Source organism: Poromitra crassiceps, assembly GCF_964638095.1.
Source record: "Poromitra crassiceps genome assembly, chromosome: 20".
NCBI classification, from domain to species: Eukaryota; Metazoa; Chordata; class Actinopteri; order Beryciformes; family Melamphaidae; genus Poromitra; species Poromitra crassiceps.
This window is the reverse complement of record NC_139637.1, coordinates 9,213,490-9,230,989: the sequence shown is the minus strand read 5'-3', so window position 1 is coordinate 9,230,989 and position 17,500 is coordinate 9,213,490. Positions and strand designations below refer to the sequence as shown.

At 45.0% G+C, this 17,500-nt stretch overlaps 1 protein-coding gene across 1 annotated transcript in view; it reads right to left on the bottom strand.

The window, feature by feature from the left end:
* The window catches only part of LOC310794674 (voltage-dependent L-type calcium channel subunit alpha-1D-like), a gene marked incomplete at both ends in the record, with an annotated part of 130,160 nt that overhangs the window by 45,190 nt on the left and 67,470 nt on the right, over nt 1–17,500 (bottom strand). The window contains 13 exons of the mRNA XM_083656674.1: nt 1–44; nt 1,084–1,190; nt 3,444–3,503; nt 5,178–5,307; nt 5,479–5,623; nt 7,244–7,351; nt 9,148–9,268; nt 9,825–10,032; nt 10,248–10,473; nt 11,486–11,646; nt 12,327–12,353; nt 12,931–13,018; nt 15,337–15,411. The exon at nt 1–44 is cut by the window's left edge and continues 44 nt beyond it. Of these exons, the coding sequence (XP_083512800.1) occupies nt 1–44; nt 1,084–1,190; nt 3,444–3,503; nt 5,178–5,307; nt 5,479–5,623; nt 7,244–7,351; nt 9,148–9,268; nt 9,825–10,032; nt 10,248–10,473; nt 11,486–11,646; nt 12,327–12,353; nt 12,931–13,018; nt 15,337–15,411 (1,500 nt within the window). The remainder of the gene's footprint in view (nt 45–1,083; nt 1,191–3,443; nt 3,504–5,177; nt 5,308–5,478; nt 5,624–7,243; nt 7,352–9,147; nt 9,269–9,824; nt 10,033–10,247; nt 10,474–11,485; nt 11,647–12,326; nt 12,354–12,930; nt 13,019–15,336; nt 15,412–17,500) is intronic.

The window sequence follows — 17,500 nt, the reverse complement described above, 5'->3', positions numbered from 1 at the left end:
CTCTCAAAATACGAAGGATCTTCACCACCGAGATAGCAGAAGACCTATGAAAGAAAAGAAAAAGAAAAAAACATGAGTGGATTCAGCTAAGCAATCTGACAGGTCTAATGCCTGGGACACACCAGAAACGTCTCCGTCGCAGCGCGTCACAGAAGTGTCGAGCAGGAGGAGTCTGGCCATTCACACCAGAAGCGCTCTGTTTTGCTCCGCGATAGCTCCGCGCCAGTCACAACTTGTACTGACTTCATGCCTGGCTGCACGGATAAAAAGTAGACCAGACGCGGAAACTCTCGCTGCAGGACGTGACGCTACGTGGCCGGTGTGATCGGTCTCCCCTGTTAACAAGGGCGACCAAATGAAACTACCTCCGCGACGCGACGAAGACGCTTCTGCCGTGTCCCCGCCGTAAGAGGTATTCAACCTCACTAATATTTCCCATAAACATGGCTGGTTATGCTTTGTTGATTGACACAACAATTGATCGCTCAACAATTGATCGCTTATTGCTTGTTGTGTCTCTTGTTGTTTTTGCACTCATATGCCCTGTTATATTTGTACTATGTTGTAAACGGAGTTCACAGCACAAGAATTTCACACGTGATACTTGTACTACGGAGTGACAATAAAAATCTTGAATCTTGAATCCTCCTGAACACTTGTGCCGACCAGGGAATATCTGGATCTTTCTTGAGTTCTGTCTTGTTTTTGCCTTTTCAGGAAGTACACATGAAGTACACATGAAGTACACATGCACTAGTAACTGCTTGTTGTTATTATGGTACAGCACCATTATCCATGAACACACTAAAGGAAAGCTTCTCAGGTATTACAGCCAGAATATACTACAGTCAAATCAAATGTATCACAAGGAAATATTATTTGTAACACAGTATCTAAAGCTGTTCTATGCAATTTCCACACATCAAGGACTTCAATTCCCAGAAATTAGGTGAACCTGTGGATTTATTTTACGTTATTTATTTAACCGATTATAAGTATTTCAAATTTAAATATTTAAAACACTCCAGTTAATTTGAAAATAAGGCAATATATTTTCATGAAAATGATGATGCTGACACGTACTGAATGCCGAAGGAGACCAGAGACACTCCGACAACCAGCAGGTCGAGGAGGTTGAAGTAGTTCCTACAGAAAGCTCCTTTATGCAGGAACGCTCCAAACGCTGTCATCTGGACAGTGGAAAGATAAGAATAAAGATACAGAAACACACAGAAACACACAGACATAGCAGTGATTTGATTTGATTTGATTTGATGATTTGATTTTAATGTACTTTCACTGTTGCTGACTGACTGGCTGAATTAAAATGCTATGGATACAGTAAGGTTACTTCAGTAAAACTGATGACATGGCTCATGAGAGGCAACAGCGAAACTTTGAAGCAAAGAATCCCAAAGACAAATTTGGCACAAGTAATGGTTTCAACCATTGCTATTCGACAAACATAATTTCCAAGTTAGCCTACATTTTTTACGTGTTTTTCATTATATTTCAAGAATGGCTGATACTGCAGAAACAACAATTGTTTGGTGCAGTGTTTTTAATATGTCAAATCTATTTCAAGTGCTTCTGATACTGCAGAAACAATTGTTTGATGCAATATTTCTCATATATCTAACACACAATTAGCAGACAAGGCAGCGTTGTAAGACACACGTGTGCTCACAAATGTATACACATTCAGACAAGACATGGGGCACATTATTTCAGATCTAGCCCGTTCATTTCCTCCGCAGATTAAGCCAGAGAGCATATTAATTAATTAACACTTTCCATGAATCAAGGCCTATAATCTCCTCCTGATCGAAGTTTAGGCTTAAGCCAAAAAAACATGGGATTTGCCTTGGTGCAGCCGTGCAGCAAACGAAGGGGCAAGAAATAGGCTCGATTTTGAACAGTAAAATAATCCAACTGTTCCTGACGTTAGTGTGTTTCAATCTGTTCCTGACGTTAGTGTGTTTCAATCTGTTCCTGACGTTAGTGTGTTTCAATCGCTTTCAACGAGCACATTCCGTGGAAGTGCATGAGCCAAAGAACGACATGACAACATTAACCCATTGATACCTGATGCAGCATTTGCGTGTGTATCCCTTTAAGACCGCGAACCGCGTCAGGTATCAATGGGTTAAGGAAGGAAAATTGGCAATTAAGCATGACCTTACAGTTAATACAACAGGTAGAGATGCAGAGGAGAGATGGAGTTCTTCCCTCCATAGTCCACAATATTTAAATTTTCCTAAGTCCTCAATTTCAAAATCCAAAAATATATTTGTCCAAAAATTTGAATTGATCTGTCCGTGGTAGGGACAGATCCACAAATGAATCTCCAAAGTTTCTCTGTGCTGCATGTGTTCCTGAATAGCCCACAGACAAACAATGGCAGAACATGTTGTAGATTTTCAAAGCACCAAAATGACAGTTTAGCTGGAGGTTTTCAAAAGCCGGCCAGAATCACACAGCCAATCGAGCAAACCATTTTTTGTCTTCAGAAAGTGGAGGGTGGAAAAAATGTTATTTTTGGCATCAACCAATCAATTAGATCAGTGATACTCAACTTGCCCCCTGTGTGGCCCGCGATGGGATTGCAAACAATGTTTTTTTTTTTTTTTTTACAGTGCACCTGAACGCAACATGCAAGATACCCACTGAATAAGTGTCCAAATGTTCATGTCATTCTGGCCAATACTCCACTTCTGTTATAGCATTTCAGTCTGGAATATGGAATATCTTTCAATAATCTATGATTTAGCTGCTAAATTGTCAAATTAGTCAATGTCTGCTTGCTACTCAGGCACTTATGTATGTACTTAACCTCACTAACTTAACCTAACTAACTATCCGGTGTGCACAACATTGTCAGACTAAACTCCGGCTGACACCCCAAAACCTACAATCCGCTACAGAAAAATGTATATTGTTTGTTTATTAACTGGCCCCTGGCCTTCTATCATTTCACAAAAGTGGCCCCCGGGCAAAGCAAGTTGAGCATCCCTGAATTAGATGAACTCTGGAAAGCCACTGGTCCATAAGCTGGTCCAAGATGAAGAAGGGGAGTGGGCCGTGATGGAAAAGTGACTGACTGACTGACAGACAAAAAAAAGATGATCTCCACGCTGACGGACTGGCGCCATGACAACAAGACAAGCGTGCGGCCATTTTGACACCAAAAAAAATGAAGGGGGGGGGGGGGGGGGGACGACGTGCGCAGCAAGCTTGGAAGTGGTGGGTTTGTTGCCGTGGTAGCGCGGCACGGGCTTTGTTGTCGTTTACCTTAACGAGGATCTCAAATGTAAACATACTAGTGAAGACATAATCTGCATAGCCTAGGATCTGAGGAGGCAATCAGAATGACACAAGCACGCGAGGTTACTAACGTTCTACCAGCACAGCACAGCACAGCACAGCACACAACGCTCATTTACCTTCAGCACGATCTCAACTGTAAAGAGTGCGGTGAACGCATAGTCAAAATAACCAAGTATCTGCAAGAGGCAATGCACAAGTTCAAGTCATCAAGTCATTCACAGTGATCGTTCTTATGCTTTTAGCTGTGGAGACAGTAAAGGTGCGTTCACACCGAGATATTTATTTTTCGTTCTGTCGCTCAAGTCAACCCTTTGGAATCGCTCTGTCGCTCTGTTTAAATTTCTCATCAACAGGCACACGAAATGACGGACATGTGGGGGATATAACGTTACGCAATGTCATGATGTTTGTCCACTACGAGCCACCGTCATTGTTTACAAGCTAAAGCCTATCAGCGTGCTCCTAATGCGAGCTCCATACCGGTAGTACAGACTTCACTTCATGTCAGCTGTCAGCCTGTCAATGTGGTTTGTTGCCACACAATAAACCAGCGGTTTGTTCCAAGCCAGTGTGATCCTTGACTCGCTCTCACACGGCAGCCAATCAGCGTTGAACAGCGAGCGACTGATGCCAGCGTAATTCCGCTCGAGTTGGGATATTTCATCTTGAGCGACGAGCGTATTTTCTCCCTATCGTTCTGTCTCTGCCGCTCGGACGCCCAGCGATTTTTCTCCCAGGCGAATATACGCTCAATCGCTCGTTTGCATTGACTTTGTATGTAAACTCGACGCCAGCGAAAAACTTTAATAGGTCGGTGTGAACGCAGCTTAAGAGTCAAGCACAGATACATCATTAACCACGGTATAGCTGCACTAGGCAAGATTTTCATGTGAGAATACATCCCATCTCCAATAATTGAGATGCCGTAGATTCACCCTGCAGTATTTGCACCAAATTCTGAAATTCTGGTGTTGGTACGGACATTACGAATACGGATATATATGATATGGACAATCTTCCCTGAGTAAAGTAAGTGACTCATTGAAATTTAAGAAGGAAATTTCAAATTGTCTCCTACACAGCAAAATGTTCTGTCCAGAGGAAGCTGGACTCCCCTAGCCTGGGTAAACCCAGCCCCCAGTGACCTGCTCTCAGGCTTACCCTGCTTACAGTCACACGTAGTGACTGGGAACTCTGAGAGCAGGTCACGTGGGGGCTGGGTTTACCCAGGCTAGGACTCCCCTACATTAGATCTTTGACCCTGTCATGTCTTTGTATCCCTTGGTGTAAGGCCAGCACAGCAGCCAGGTTGGTAAACTAAGTAAATGACTGGCTACACATTACATCATTCTGAGTACCGAAGTCCTTACATTTCAAACAGTTACCTCTTGCTACCATTTGGGGCCGGCAACATGCAAACTTGCCTAGTGCAGCTTTTGTTGTTGTTGTTAGTGGTTCTACTAGGCATGTCAAACAATGAACCAACATCTCCGACAGTATGGAAAACATGTGTTTAACTATGCAGATCATATGCAGTACAATAATACAGATCTAGGATCAGTGGCAAGATCCTATAATCACGTGAACTTCACTTCTACACACACAAAAATACAACAAAGAAGAATCAAAATGCTGCCTATGTAGCACAACATTACAGGCTGACAGGTCTATATCTCTCATTCATTTAGCCTTAGCTGTGTGACATTTGATGCTGTTTGTGTGTTCATTACCAGATCAGCTGGTTCATAAGACTACTAAGCCAGGCCAAATAAGCACCTGAGTATGATGACGTTGGGAAAAAAGGGAGCGCCCTTTAAGGACAGCCTAACGTGGGTGTGTACAGTACGTACGATATTGCGAGCGGAGAAGTTGCGTATGGGGTCTTCAGCAGCCAGAGAAACGGAGCTGAGCATGATGAAGACCAGGATGAGGTTGGTGAAGATCTGATGGTTGATCAGCTTATGGCAGAATACACGACAGCTACGGCAGAAAGAAAGAGATGGAGAGGAACAGAAGCATAGAGACAGCAACGGAACGTGAGTAGGGAGCAAAAGGCGGAGGAAGAGATTGGACAGTAGGTGTAGGGTTAGGGTTAGGGTTAGGGTTAGGGTTAGGGTTAGGGAGTATGTCCCAGGTTTGTGTGTGACTCACGGGTTAGTGCTGCTGAAGACGAAGAAGGCGCTGCCCTCAGGAATGGGCAGAATCTTCTCCTTGATATTGAGCTCAGACAGCCTCAGAGGGCGGGGCCCAACCGGGACGTCTGGCAGGTCTTCTTCATCGTCGTCGTGATCACATGCTAGCAAACACCCAATCACAGCCAATTGAATCATTTCAGATGCGAAAACGATCCTTCTACTGTCTTTGTAGGTACTGGTCTGGTACTTAAGACTGGTCTGGTACTTAATGCATTTTTTAATACTTAAAGGAACACTCTGCCCATTTTCAACCAGCTTTGTATCATTAGAACATCAGTAGTATATCAGAAAACTGTCAACTGTTTTGAAGTCTGTCATTTAATTTGACAGTTATTGAGTGTTAAAGTGTGGACCAGTGACATCACTGGTCCACACCAACTCAAATTAATAACTCATTAACTCAAATCAACTCTCAATAACTGTCAAACTAGATGACGGTTTTGAAGTCATTCATCTAGTTTGACAGTTTTCTGATATACTACTGATGTTCTAATGATACAAAGCTGGTTGAAAATGGGCAGAGTGTTTCTTTAAGGCTAAATTCTTTATTCAAAATGAAACTTTAGAAAACAAATGCCTCGCTTCTGCTTATTTCTGCATCAACTTCTTCTCTTTTACGATTCTCTCATTGCGCTAACTAAAGGCTACGTCCAACGGCAAACCTTTGTGCTCAATTCTGATTCATTGCTCAGATCTGATTTTTTTTGTTTGCCTGTTCCCACTACTTGTTTAAATGTGGCCAATATCAGATTCCAGTGTGAACTGGTCATGCTCCTGGACTGACCCGCACGCGCAAAAGAACAATAACAAAGATAGTCACAGTAGGTTTACCAACCTCACTGTAAAACGGGCAGGTGATCTGACCACGACCGCATCGTTGGTTTGACTCTTTAGCTTCGTTAAACTTGGCTTTAAAGATCTTAACTTTTTCTCGGACACTGCAGCCACGTTCTTCTGTGGCCCCATTCGGCCATTTTCTTCCGATATGCTTTCAAACACAGACCGGTTATAATATTACGCCTCCGGGTTTTTCTTGTACAGGAAATACTTGAGGTCTAACACCTCACTGTCCCTCCAATGACTACCTCCATCGCAGCTGAATGACCCCTGACCTCCATCGCAGCTGAATGACCCCTGACCTCCATCTCAGCTGAATGACGCCTGCCAGCGCAGAATTGTGACAATGTTGACTTTTAGAGTGATGTAAAAGTCGCATGAATTCTGATATGGGTCACATGACCTCCATTCGATTTAGGAGCACATGTGAAAGTGGCCCAAATCAGAACTGAAAATATCAGATTCCATGTGATTTGCTCGTCACTCATGATCATTATTCACTTTTACCTGGAGAGTCCAGTGTGGGATATGGCTCCTTGGCTTCGTCCAGCTGATCCTGTACTGCCACCTGCAGGCAGACCTGGGTACTTTAACACCTGTAGGCAAATCGAAATTAGCTGCATTCTACCACCAAAAGAAATCTCGTTTACCTTGATCTCTCCATCCTTGCCTTCTGATTTTTCATCTGCCGTCTGATTTTCTATGATTCCATCCCTGCTGGTGAGGGATGAAACAGAAGGAATTAAGAAACTAACGAGGACAAAATGAACACTAACTGTTCTCTAGCTCCAGTGAAGAGTGCATTTTCGCCAAAATGTGACAGACTCAGAGAGAACAAAAACAACAAGACATTCAAACTGCTAGCAGTGGACTGTACTTGGCACTGTTCTTCCTCTTCTTGGCCTCCTCTTCCTCCTTCTGCGCGTTGTTCAGGCTCTCTGCGTCTGCCAGGTTGTCAACGGCGATGGCCAAGAAGACGTTCAGGAGGATGTCTGGTCATGTGACTTAAGGAGGAAGCACTGATCAACACGGAATCTAATGCTGCTGCTGTGTGTGTGTTCACGTCTCGCATGTGTGTGTGTGTGTGTGTGCGTGCGTGTGTGCGTGCGTGTGTGTGCACCTATGATGCATAAATACATGCTGTTTATCATGGTGCGCTGAGATTTATTACTGGCTGTAAAGCCCTTACACATCACTGCTTGCTGTATTCTCTAGTCAACTGGTCATCCCTCTCCATGTGCAGAAGCGTGCACTGGTATACTTTCATTTATAAATCCATCCTTGGTCTGCTTCCCACTTACTTATCTGTCTATCTACTCTGCAAACACTCCAACTACAGCTTACGCATTCAAAACTTCATCACCTATTCCATCCCCTCAGTTCATACTAAGCGTGGAAAAAAGGCCTTCTCTTACTCTGCCCCCTCCACCTGGAACACGCTACAGCAGAGTCTGAAGCTGTCCAGTCTGATCCCCCTCCACCTGGAACACACTACAGCAGAGTCTGAAGCTGTCCAGTCTGATCCCCCTCCACCTGGAACACGCTACAGCAGAGTCTGAAGCTGTCCAGTCTGATCCCCCTCCACCTGGAACACGCTACAGCAGAGTCTGAAGCTGTGCAGTCTGATCCCCCTCCACCTGGAACACACTACAGCAGAGTCTGAAGCTGTGCAGTCTGATCCCCCTCCACCTGGAACACACTACAGCAGAGTCTGAAGCTGTCCAGTCTGATCCCCCTCCACCTGGAACACGCTACAGCAGAGTCTGAAGCTGTCCAGTCTGATCCCCCTCCACCTGGAACACGCTACAGCAGAGTCTGAAGCTGTCCAGTCTGATCCCCCTCCACCTGGAACATGCTACAGCAGAGTCTGAGCTGTCCAGTCTGATCCTCCTCCACCTGGAACACGCTACAGCAGAGTCTGAAGCTGTCCAGTCTGATCCTCCTCCACCTGGAACACGCTACAGCAGAGTCTGAAGCTGTCCAGTCTGATCCTCCTCCACCTGGAACACGCTACAGCAGAGTCTGAAGCTGTCCAGTCTGATCCCCCTCCACCTGGAACACGCTACAGCAGAGTCTGAAGCTGTCCAGTCTGATCCCCCTCCACCTGGAACACGCTACAGCAGAGTCTGAAGCTGTCCAGTCTGATCCCCCTCCACCTGGAACACGCTACAGCAGAGTCTGAAGCTGTCCAGTCTGATCCCCCTCCACCTGGAACACGCTACAGCAGAGTCTGAAGCTGTCCAGTCTGATCCCCCTCCACCTGGAACACACTACAGCAGAGTCTGAAGCTGTCCAGTCTGATCCCCCTGGCAAGTTTTAAATTATTATTTAAAATTATTTTAAATAATTTAATTTATTATTATTGTTGTAATTTGGAGAGAGCTTCCTTGATCTGCTCCTGCTCTCAAGGTTAAACATTCTTCTTTACCCCCCCTTCCTCTTCAGCACTTTATGTTTTATGTTGTTTTTAACTTATTATGGTTTGACGGTTGATTGTACTGTTGCTGTCTCTACATGTGTAACTGTTGTATGAGCTGCTGTATGCACAGGTCGCACTTGTAAATGAAACTTTGTTTAAATAAAGGCTAAATAAAATAAAATAAAATAAAATACATGTATGTAGATGGGTTCACTCGAATGATGCTGCTATAGGGAACAGTTTGGACCCTAGTTGATTTCCGCTCAGCTATTATTAGCAAACACTGCAAGAGGAAGTCAACTATGGTACGTCCATTTAGACTGATGTTGTCAAGTTGGAATCGTGTGTGTGTGGCCAGGAGGAGGATACAGTTTCCGCAGATGAAGAGGATGATGAAGTAAATGCAGACCACCATTCCGGAGGAGGCTGGGCCGCCGTACGCCATGATGCCGTCGTACATGACCGTGTTCCAGTCTTCACCTGTCAGGATCTGGAAAACACGGCACACCTGTCCTCACACCTGTCCTGGCACTGAGCCAACATGGCACACCTGTCCTGGCACTGACCCAACACTTTGAGATGCTTCAAACAAGCCATTCTAGCTGATGATCTGACCTGGGAAACTCCACCCTGGTTCCTTTGCTTCAGAAGCTTAAGCACAGTTTGATTTGCGTTTTTAGTGTTGTCAGAAATGCTTTACAATCTGAAGATGCGCGTATATGAGCTTACTGAATGAGGACTTCAAGCCTTTGGTATCTGTGAGGTGAGTTTGAGTCAACCTCATCCTATATTGCATGTCAATCCCTGACCTCAACCTTGTTTCCTATCACCTTCTACCAGCAGAAGTAGAAATATCTTGTTTGTTATTTTCCATAGCAACAAATGAGCATAACAGAAATCAAGGTAGAGGAAAGGTACATGAATGGATGCTTTAGCTGTACACAGAACAGAACCAAAGCGACCCGGAATTGAAACCAAAACGTGAAAGTAAAACGAAAAGTAAATACAGATCACTGTCTAGTAAACAAACTGCACAATTCACTCACCTGGAATACAGTGAGCAGGGCCTGGGGGAAGTTATCGAAGGTGCTCCTCTTGGTCACCGTCTCGTCAAAGTTGAACTTGCCCCCAAAGAGCTGCATGCCGAGCAGCGAGAAGATGATGATGAAGAGGAAGAGCAGCAGCAGCAGGGAGGCGATGGACTTCATGGAGTTGAGCAGAGACGCCACCAGGTTACTGAGAGACGCCCAGTGCCTGGAGAGAAGGGGAACAAACCAAGCTAGGAGGGAGACCTACAAACACTCCCATATCCGCTCACAACCGTGAAGATACTAGTGAACAATAGATGGAAACCAAAGATGTCAGTAGAGACAAGACGAGCATCTCCACCACACACACACGTGTCCCCAAACGCTACCTACAACCCTTATGTCACTGACATAACACACACTCCACATCCTGTCGCTCACCGTGTGACCTTGAAGATCCTAAGCAGGCGTACGCAGCGGAACACAGAGATGCCCAGTGGAGACATGATGGCCAGTTCCACCAGGATGGTTTCTATGATTCCTCCACACACCACAAAGCAGTCAAAGCGGTTGAACAGGGACACAAAGTAGGCCTGCAGACCCAGACTGTACATCTTCACCAGCATCTCCAACGTGAACATCGCCAGGAGAACCTTGTTGGCAACCTCTGGAGAGAGGAGAGTTATTATTATTTAATTTGAATTAGAATTTTACTACTACTACTACTACTACTACTATGCTAAATGTATGTAATGGGGGAAATAACAGGAAAAAATGCACAACAGTAGTAAATACAGATCACTGTCTAGTAACAAACTGCACAATTTGAAAGTGATAGAGAAGAGGAGAAGAGAGGAGAGGAGAGGAGAGGAGAGAGGAGAAGAGAGGAGAGGAGAGGAGAGGAGAGGAGAGGGGAGGAGAGGAGAGGAGAGGAGAGGAGAGGAGAGGAGAGGGGAGGAGAGGAGAGGAGAGGAGAGGAGAGAAGAGGAGAGGAGAGGAGAGGAGGGGAGGGGAGAAGAGAAGAAAGGAGAGGAGAGAGGATAGAAGATGATAGGAGGGAAGAGGAGAGGAGAGGAGAGGAGAGAGAGGAGAGGAGAGGAGAGGAGAGAAGATGATAGGAGGGAAGAGGAGGGAAGAGGAGAGGAGAGAGGAGAGGAGAGGAGAGGAGGGAAGAGGAGAGGAGAGAGGAGAGGAGAGGAGAGGAGGGAAGAGGAGAGGAGAGGAGAGGAGAGGAGGGGAGAGGAGAGGAGAGGAGAGGAGAGGAGAGGAGAGGAGAGGAGAGGAGAGGAGGGGAGAGGAGAGGAGAGGAGATGAGATGAGATGAGAGGAGAGAAGATGATAGGAGGGAAGAGGAGAGGAGAGGAGAGGAGAGGAGAGGAGGGCAGGGGGGGAGAGGAGAGGAGAGGAGAGGAGGAGAGGAGGGCAGGGGAGAGGAGAGGAGAGGAAAGGAGAGGAGAAGAGAGGAGGGCAGGGGAGAGGAGAGGAGAGGAAAGGAGAGGAGAGGAGAGGAGAGGAGGAGAGGAGAGGAGGGCAGGGAAGAGGAGGGAAGAGGAGAGGACAGGAGAAGAGAGGAGAGGAGGGCAGGGGAGAGGAGAGGAGAGGAAAGGAGAGGAGAGGAGAGGAGAGGAGAGGAGAGGAGAGGAGAGGAGAGGAGAGGAGAGGAGAGGAGAGGACTTCACCCTGGACTTCAGTTAGCCAGTCTGGCTGGTTGTAATGCTCAGACGAGATGGTGAGCGTGTTGAGGAACACCAGGATGATCACCAGCCAATAGAACGTCACCGACTTCACCGCCGCGCGGCACTTCCTGCGGCAGAAACGGTTCCACCGTCGCCACTGACGACTGACAGAGGTGAGGTCACAGGTCACAGGTCAGGTCATACATACACACACACCCAGACAGAAGAGGTTTGTTTCAAAATAAGATATCGTCACACCTGCTCATACAACATGGTTGAGGGCAAAACATTTTAAACTTTTTAAAGAATAATAAGTCATGTGAACATACTGTATGTGACATCATGTGACATGTGACATATTGCATGATAAACTTCGTCTTCTTCTTGCATAATATACTGTAAATGAATTACTTGATTGCTAATTGATTGCTAATTGATTGCTAATTGATTGCTAATTGATTGCTAATTGATTGTTCAACAGCATTCCCTGAGGAGCACTTGATGGTTCATCATAAACATGAATCAAACGAGACAGGAAGTGGTTCCAAAGCAAATTCAAGAGTGGCTTGAGGTGAGCGGAGAGGACGACAATGGAGCCACAGTGAGACCAGGAGAAGGACAAAAACTGTGAGGTCAGGTCACTCGTTAGGTCAGAATGAGAACACAGAACACACAGTGGATCAACTGAATGGATTAGAATGGATTGAAACAAAAACCATCTTCGGTTCAGGTGCGAGACACAAATCAGTCGTGCAAGATGGAGAATCAACTGAATCGATTTCATGAATGACGAATGAAAGATGCATCTACCATGCAGAGCATGAAGCCACACAAAGGTACTAACCTGCACTTTGACTTAGTCATTTTTTGACTGGGGAGAATAAAGGATGATTCTGTTAAAGGCAACCTTCAATTTAATAAATTCATACATTTGTTACACAAAAGAAAAATAATGTGGGGGGGGGGGGCAATGATCTGAGGAGGACAACGTCTGTGTGTGTGTGTGTGTGTGTGTGTGTGTGTGTGTGTGTGTGTGTGTCACAGGTTTGATCTGAGGAGGACAACGTGTGTGCGTGTGTGTCACAGGTTTGATCTGAGGAGGACAACGTCTGTGCGTGTGTGTCACAGGTTTGATCTGAGGGGGACAATATGTGTGTGTGTGTGTGTGTGTGTGTGTGTGTGTGTGTGTGTGTGTGTGTGTGTGTGTGTGTGTGTGTGTGCGTGTGTGTGTGTGTGTGTGTGTCACAGGTTTGATCTCAGGAGGACAACGTGTGTCACAGGTTTGACAATGTGTCCATCAAAGGTCTTCTTCCTTATCTGGGCCAAGTCACTGAGCCTCTGCCTACCCGCTCATAAAGGTGTCACATAAAGTCACTGAGCCTCTGCCTACCCGCTCATAAAGGTGTCACATAAAGGGCTAAACTCTCATTCTAAAATGTCCCACTCACCACAGCCGGCGACAGCAGGCGGGCTTGTCTTCCTCTCCACTGGGGTTCTCTGTGTTCAGCGACTCCGTCTCGCTGGCGGGCATGCTGGCTGTGACATCACACCACAGGAAACAGGAAGTCATGTGACACGGTCTGATGTCGCTGCTGGCCTGGCTGTATCAGTGCCATCATGCAAAGTGCTTTTGCTGAAAAAGTCAACTTTTCAGGTTGATTTTCCCATTGATACTCGTGCATTGTTGGCTTTTAATAAACACATTTTGTTAATGGTTTGGCTTGGTTCCAAGTTTCAAATGTTAATATTAATAAAAAAAGAAAAGGGGGGGGGGGGGGGATTAGCTACAGTATAGCAGATATTAGCAGGACACCACCAGTAACTGCTTCCTTGACCATCGAGGATCATATTGCAATGTAATAATGACATGACAGACCCAACTGAGCAACAGGCGCTGCCTGCAAATCTTCACTGTGTGGACTCATTCTTTTTAGACCATAACGCCTTGGCCACACTGATCCGTGGTGTCTGTCCGTGTGCGTTCATTTCTCTGTTCACTTCCATTCATTTTCAATGACAGCTGTCCGACTGTCCGTGGAGCACTCAGAAGCGTACGTATCCAGAACATTTGCATACGTTTTGATGGAGAGAAAGTTGAACTTGAAGAGGGATGAACTTTTTCTGGATGGACGTATCGGATGGTCGGATAGTCACTGTCCTTTTAGCCAATCAGAGTCGAGGTCTCGAGAGGAGGCGTTCCGAGATTTGTTTCAACTTTTCAAAGAAGACGAGGCGGTGAACGAGGCTATAAGGGAGTCCCCAGCAAAATGAGTAAAATTGTGTGATTTCACTAGGATTTCAGTGACTAGAAGTTAGTCCAAGGGGAGAATGTAGTGCATATACCTCTCTCCGGTTATCTGCACATGATCTACATTATATTATACTCGCGCTGTTCATGTCATTTGCATCGATTCACATTTCCAAGGAGCTGCATGCAGGCTGCGCAGGCAGGCTCGCCGGCCGCGCAGCAGCCCCGGCGCTTTGGGCGAGGGGTTTGACGTAGACTCAGTTCTCATGCATCGGACAGACATCTGTCCGTTCAATCATTCTGTCCATTTTCTGACGGATCAGTGTGGCCAAGGCCTAACTGTCCTGCAGGACAGTCCAAGTTTGCCCGGTCTCTCTGTGTGGCAGCTGAAATGATATCCCAGGTGCTTGTCATGTGTCATGGCCTAGACGCCAGGCCAAACCATTCAAAACGCATTGAAAATGTCTCAAAAGCAGCTGGCAGAGAGACAATCAGCGTGAAGTTGCATAAAAGCCGATGCTTGGGTTTCTTTGGTTGGAGTTGCACCACTGTCGATGAGGCTAATTGCCTCTTGAATACTATGAGTACTATACTATATACTATATATATATGAGTACATGCTGCCTGAGACCTGAGTCATATAGTGTTTGTAACTCGACATCATCTCATTAGCAACTCAACACATTACACATAGTGTGACTGTGTCACTGTGTCAGCCACAGGAAATAATCAGAAATTCAAAAAACTGTTTATATTAGCCTACTGCTAATATGTGTGAAGTGACGTCACGCGTGAAGTATCTCAAAATACTACTTGATTCAGGTCTGCATGCAGGTTCAAATACCATGTAAACATGCAAACAATATCCTCTTTGTAACGAAATCAATAATATAATGATGATGATTATATCACGAGGATTCTCCACACACTATGGGGACAGATAGAAACATGGTCACATTACTACTGGCTGGGGATTTACTGAAGACATTGTTTTCAGATTTTTTTTAAATTTTGAAATCTATTGTCTTGATACAAGGGCATTCAGTATTGAATTAATTGATGAGAAAGCACGTTTAAGTTCTAAAAAAACTCCCTGGTGTCTGTGTGAAAATAAAACGGTTGATTCATTTGACTCTCTCTTTCTCTTTTGGCTTGCAGGAAACACATGCAACGTTTGATAAAGGTCTGAAACACTCAGTGATATAAGGTGCACAGTAGCAGACTCAGTGATATAAGGTGCACAGTAGCAGACTCAGTGATATAAGGTGCACAGTAGCAGGCGCACAGTAGCAGGCACACGGGGAGGATGAGATGAATTTGCAAATGATAACAAAAACAGCTGTGATCAGCACACACTGATCAGTGACTCCAAACAACTCATGCAAAACGGCAAGCGCACAAGCAACGCATAGACAAGCAGCATCAAGGGGAGACTCTCTCTCTCTCTCTCTCTCTCTCTCTCTCTCTCTCTCTCTCTCTCTCTCTCTCTCTCTCTCTCTCTCTCTCTCTCTCTCTCTCTCTCTCACACACACACACACACACACACACACACACACACACACACACACACACACACACACACACATGCACACACACACACATTTACCCTGTGTTTCTGTGGACTGGGAGAACCAGCCAAACTTTCCTTTCTTCTTCTCAGTGAGGTCAGCCAGCGTGACCCCTTGGTGTTACCAACATGCAGTTCACACAGCCAGACAGCAGAGGGAGCAGTGAGTCAGTACCCAGCAGAACAAGAGAGGAACAGCAAGAGATGGCTACAGTACAAACTACAGTACACACACAGCTGCCTTGTCCAGAAATGCTGCATCATGAGTGATATAATGATATGATATAGTCAGCTCAAAATTACATAATCTACGCCATTTTTATTTTTTTGTTCAAGTTTGAAAGTTGGCCACCATTCACTTCAATTGTTTAGGATGTAACTCTGTTTCCCTGGAAAAACTAAAAAACTTCACCCATGAATTTTCATTTTTGAGTGAACTGATCCTTTATACAGTAAATTCACCTGTTCAATCCACTTCTAGCAGTTGTACACTGTGTATACTGGGGCGGCTGTAGCTCAGGAGGTAGAGCGGGTCATCCACTAATCGCTTTGGATAAAAGAGGTCGGTGGTTCGATTCCCGGCTCCTCCAGTCTGCATGTCGAAGTGTCCTTGGGCAAGACACTGAACCCCAAATTGCTCCCGTTGGTCAGAGCCGTATAATAGAAGAGTTCCGACATCTCCATTCACTCCAATGGACCAGTTTTTTTTCCAGGAAGTAAGGTCCTGGAACTCTTGAGTAAAAAAAGCAGCACTGTCGAGTTGCAGCAAAATAGACAGTTTGTGTTGTACTTTGAAAGGGTTTTTCATCCCTTGAATCAAATTGTACATTATCAGCTTTATTTTAGCATGCAAAAGTAGCGCGAGACCCATTCCTGGCTGTTCATTGGCTAATGAGTCTCGCATTTTGGTCCTCCGCTGACGCCACTCTCTCTAGAGGACACTACCGTTGGTGTGCCAGCACCCTGCGTGGTAGCCTGCCGCCATCGGTGTGTGAATGGGTGAATGTACCTACTGACTGTAAAGCGCTTTGGATAAAAGCGCTATATAAATGTAGGCCATTTACCATTTACCATACTGACACTAGGGGTCATCAGAGGCCAGATTAAGGTGATGTGTCACTAAAGACAGACAAATCTAAGAAGAAGAAGGAGGATACTGTAACATCTCTAAAAGATGTCAAGCAGATGTGTTAGAAGATAGGGATGCACGATATATGGGCAATGATATCTGTATCGACCGATGTTAGTCATTTTTTAATATAGCCTATTAGAATCAGTCCGATGAGCAAAATAATAGCAATATTAATATCGGTTATCGGTATCAATCAAAATTCTCATATTGAGAGGAAACAATGTGGTAAATCTATGATTGATGAGCTTGTTGCTGGTGTTTTTCGGTATGGTAAATATCAGTTATCGGCCATAACAGCAATGTTAATATCGGTAACCATTATCGTATCTGCTCAAATTTCATCCCTAGTTAAAAACTTAGTTTGGTTAAAAAGCCGTACCACATCTGGTGGACATTGGGATTAATAGTCGTGTGAAATCCCTCTTTGTAGCACTCAATTCAGATCAATCTCAGATGATGTTTTGAATTGCTATGTGATAGTTGAGTGTTAGAATAAGCACAAGTAAAAGAGCAAGTTGAAACTCATGTTGTAGTTTTAGATTTCTGGACAGGGCAACTTTATTCTACAACACTAGATTAGAAAAGATTGGCAGTAAACAAGACTGAGACAATTAGATAGAGGAGAGAAGCACTATGGACTATGGTGAAAAGAAAAGAGGAAACTGACGCTTAAATGAGTGAAGAGAAGAAGACGGAAGAAGACAAGAAGCAGAGAAGAAGACAGAAGAAGCAGAGAAGAAGACAAGAAGCAGAGAAGAAGACAGAAGAAGCAGAGAAGAAGACAGATGAAGACAGAAGAAGACAGAAGAAGCAGAGAAGAAGACAGAAGAAGACAGAAGAAGACAGAAGAAGCAGAGAAGAAGACAGAAGAAGCAGAGAAGAAGACAGAAGAAGCAGAGAAGAAGACAGAAGAAGACAGAAGAAGACAGAAGAAGCAGAGAAGAAGACAGAAGAAGACAGAAGAAGGAGAGAAGTGAAAACAGGGCAAAGTAATGTTAGCAGTAATCTACAGACAGTTTGACACTGCAGGAAGTAAAGAAGAACGTGCGTCCAGTCTGGTGTCTGTCGGCG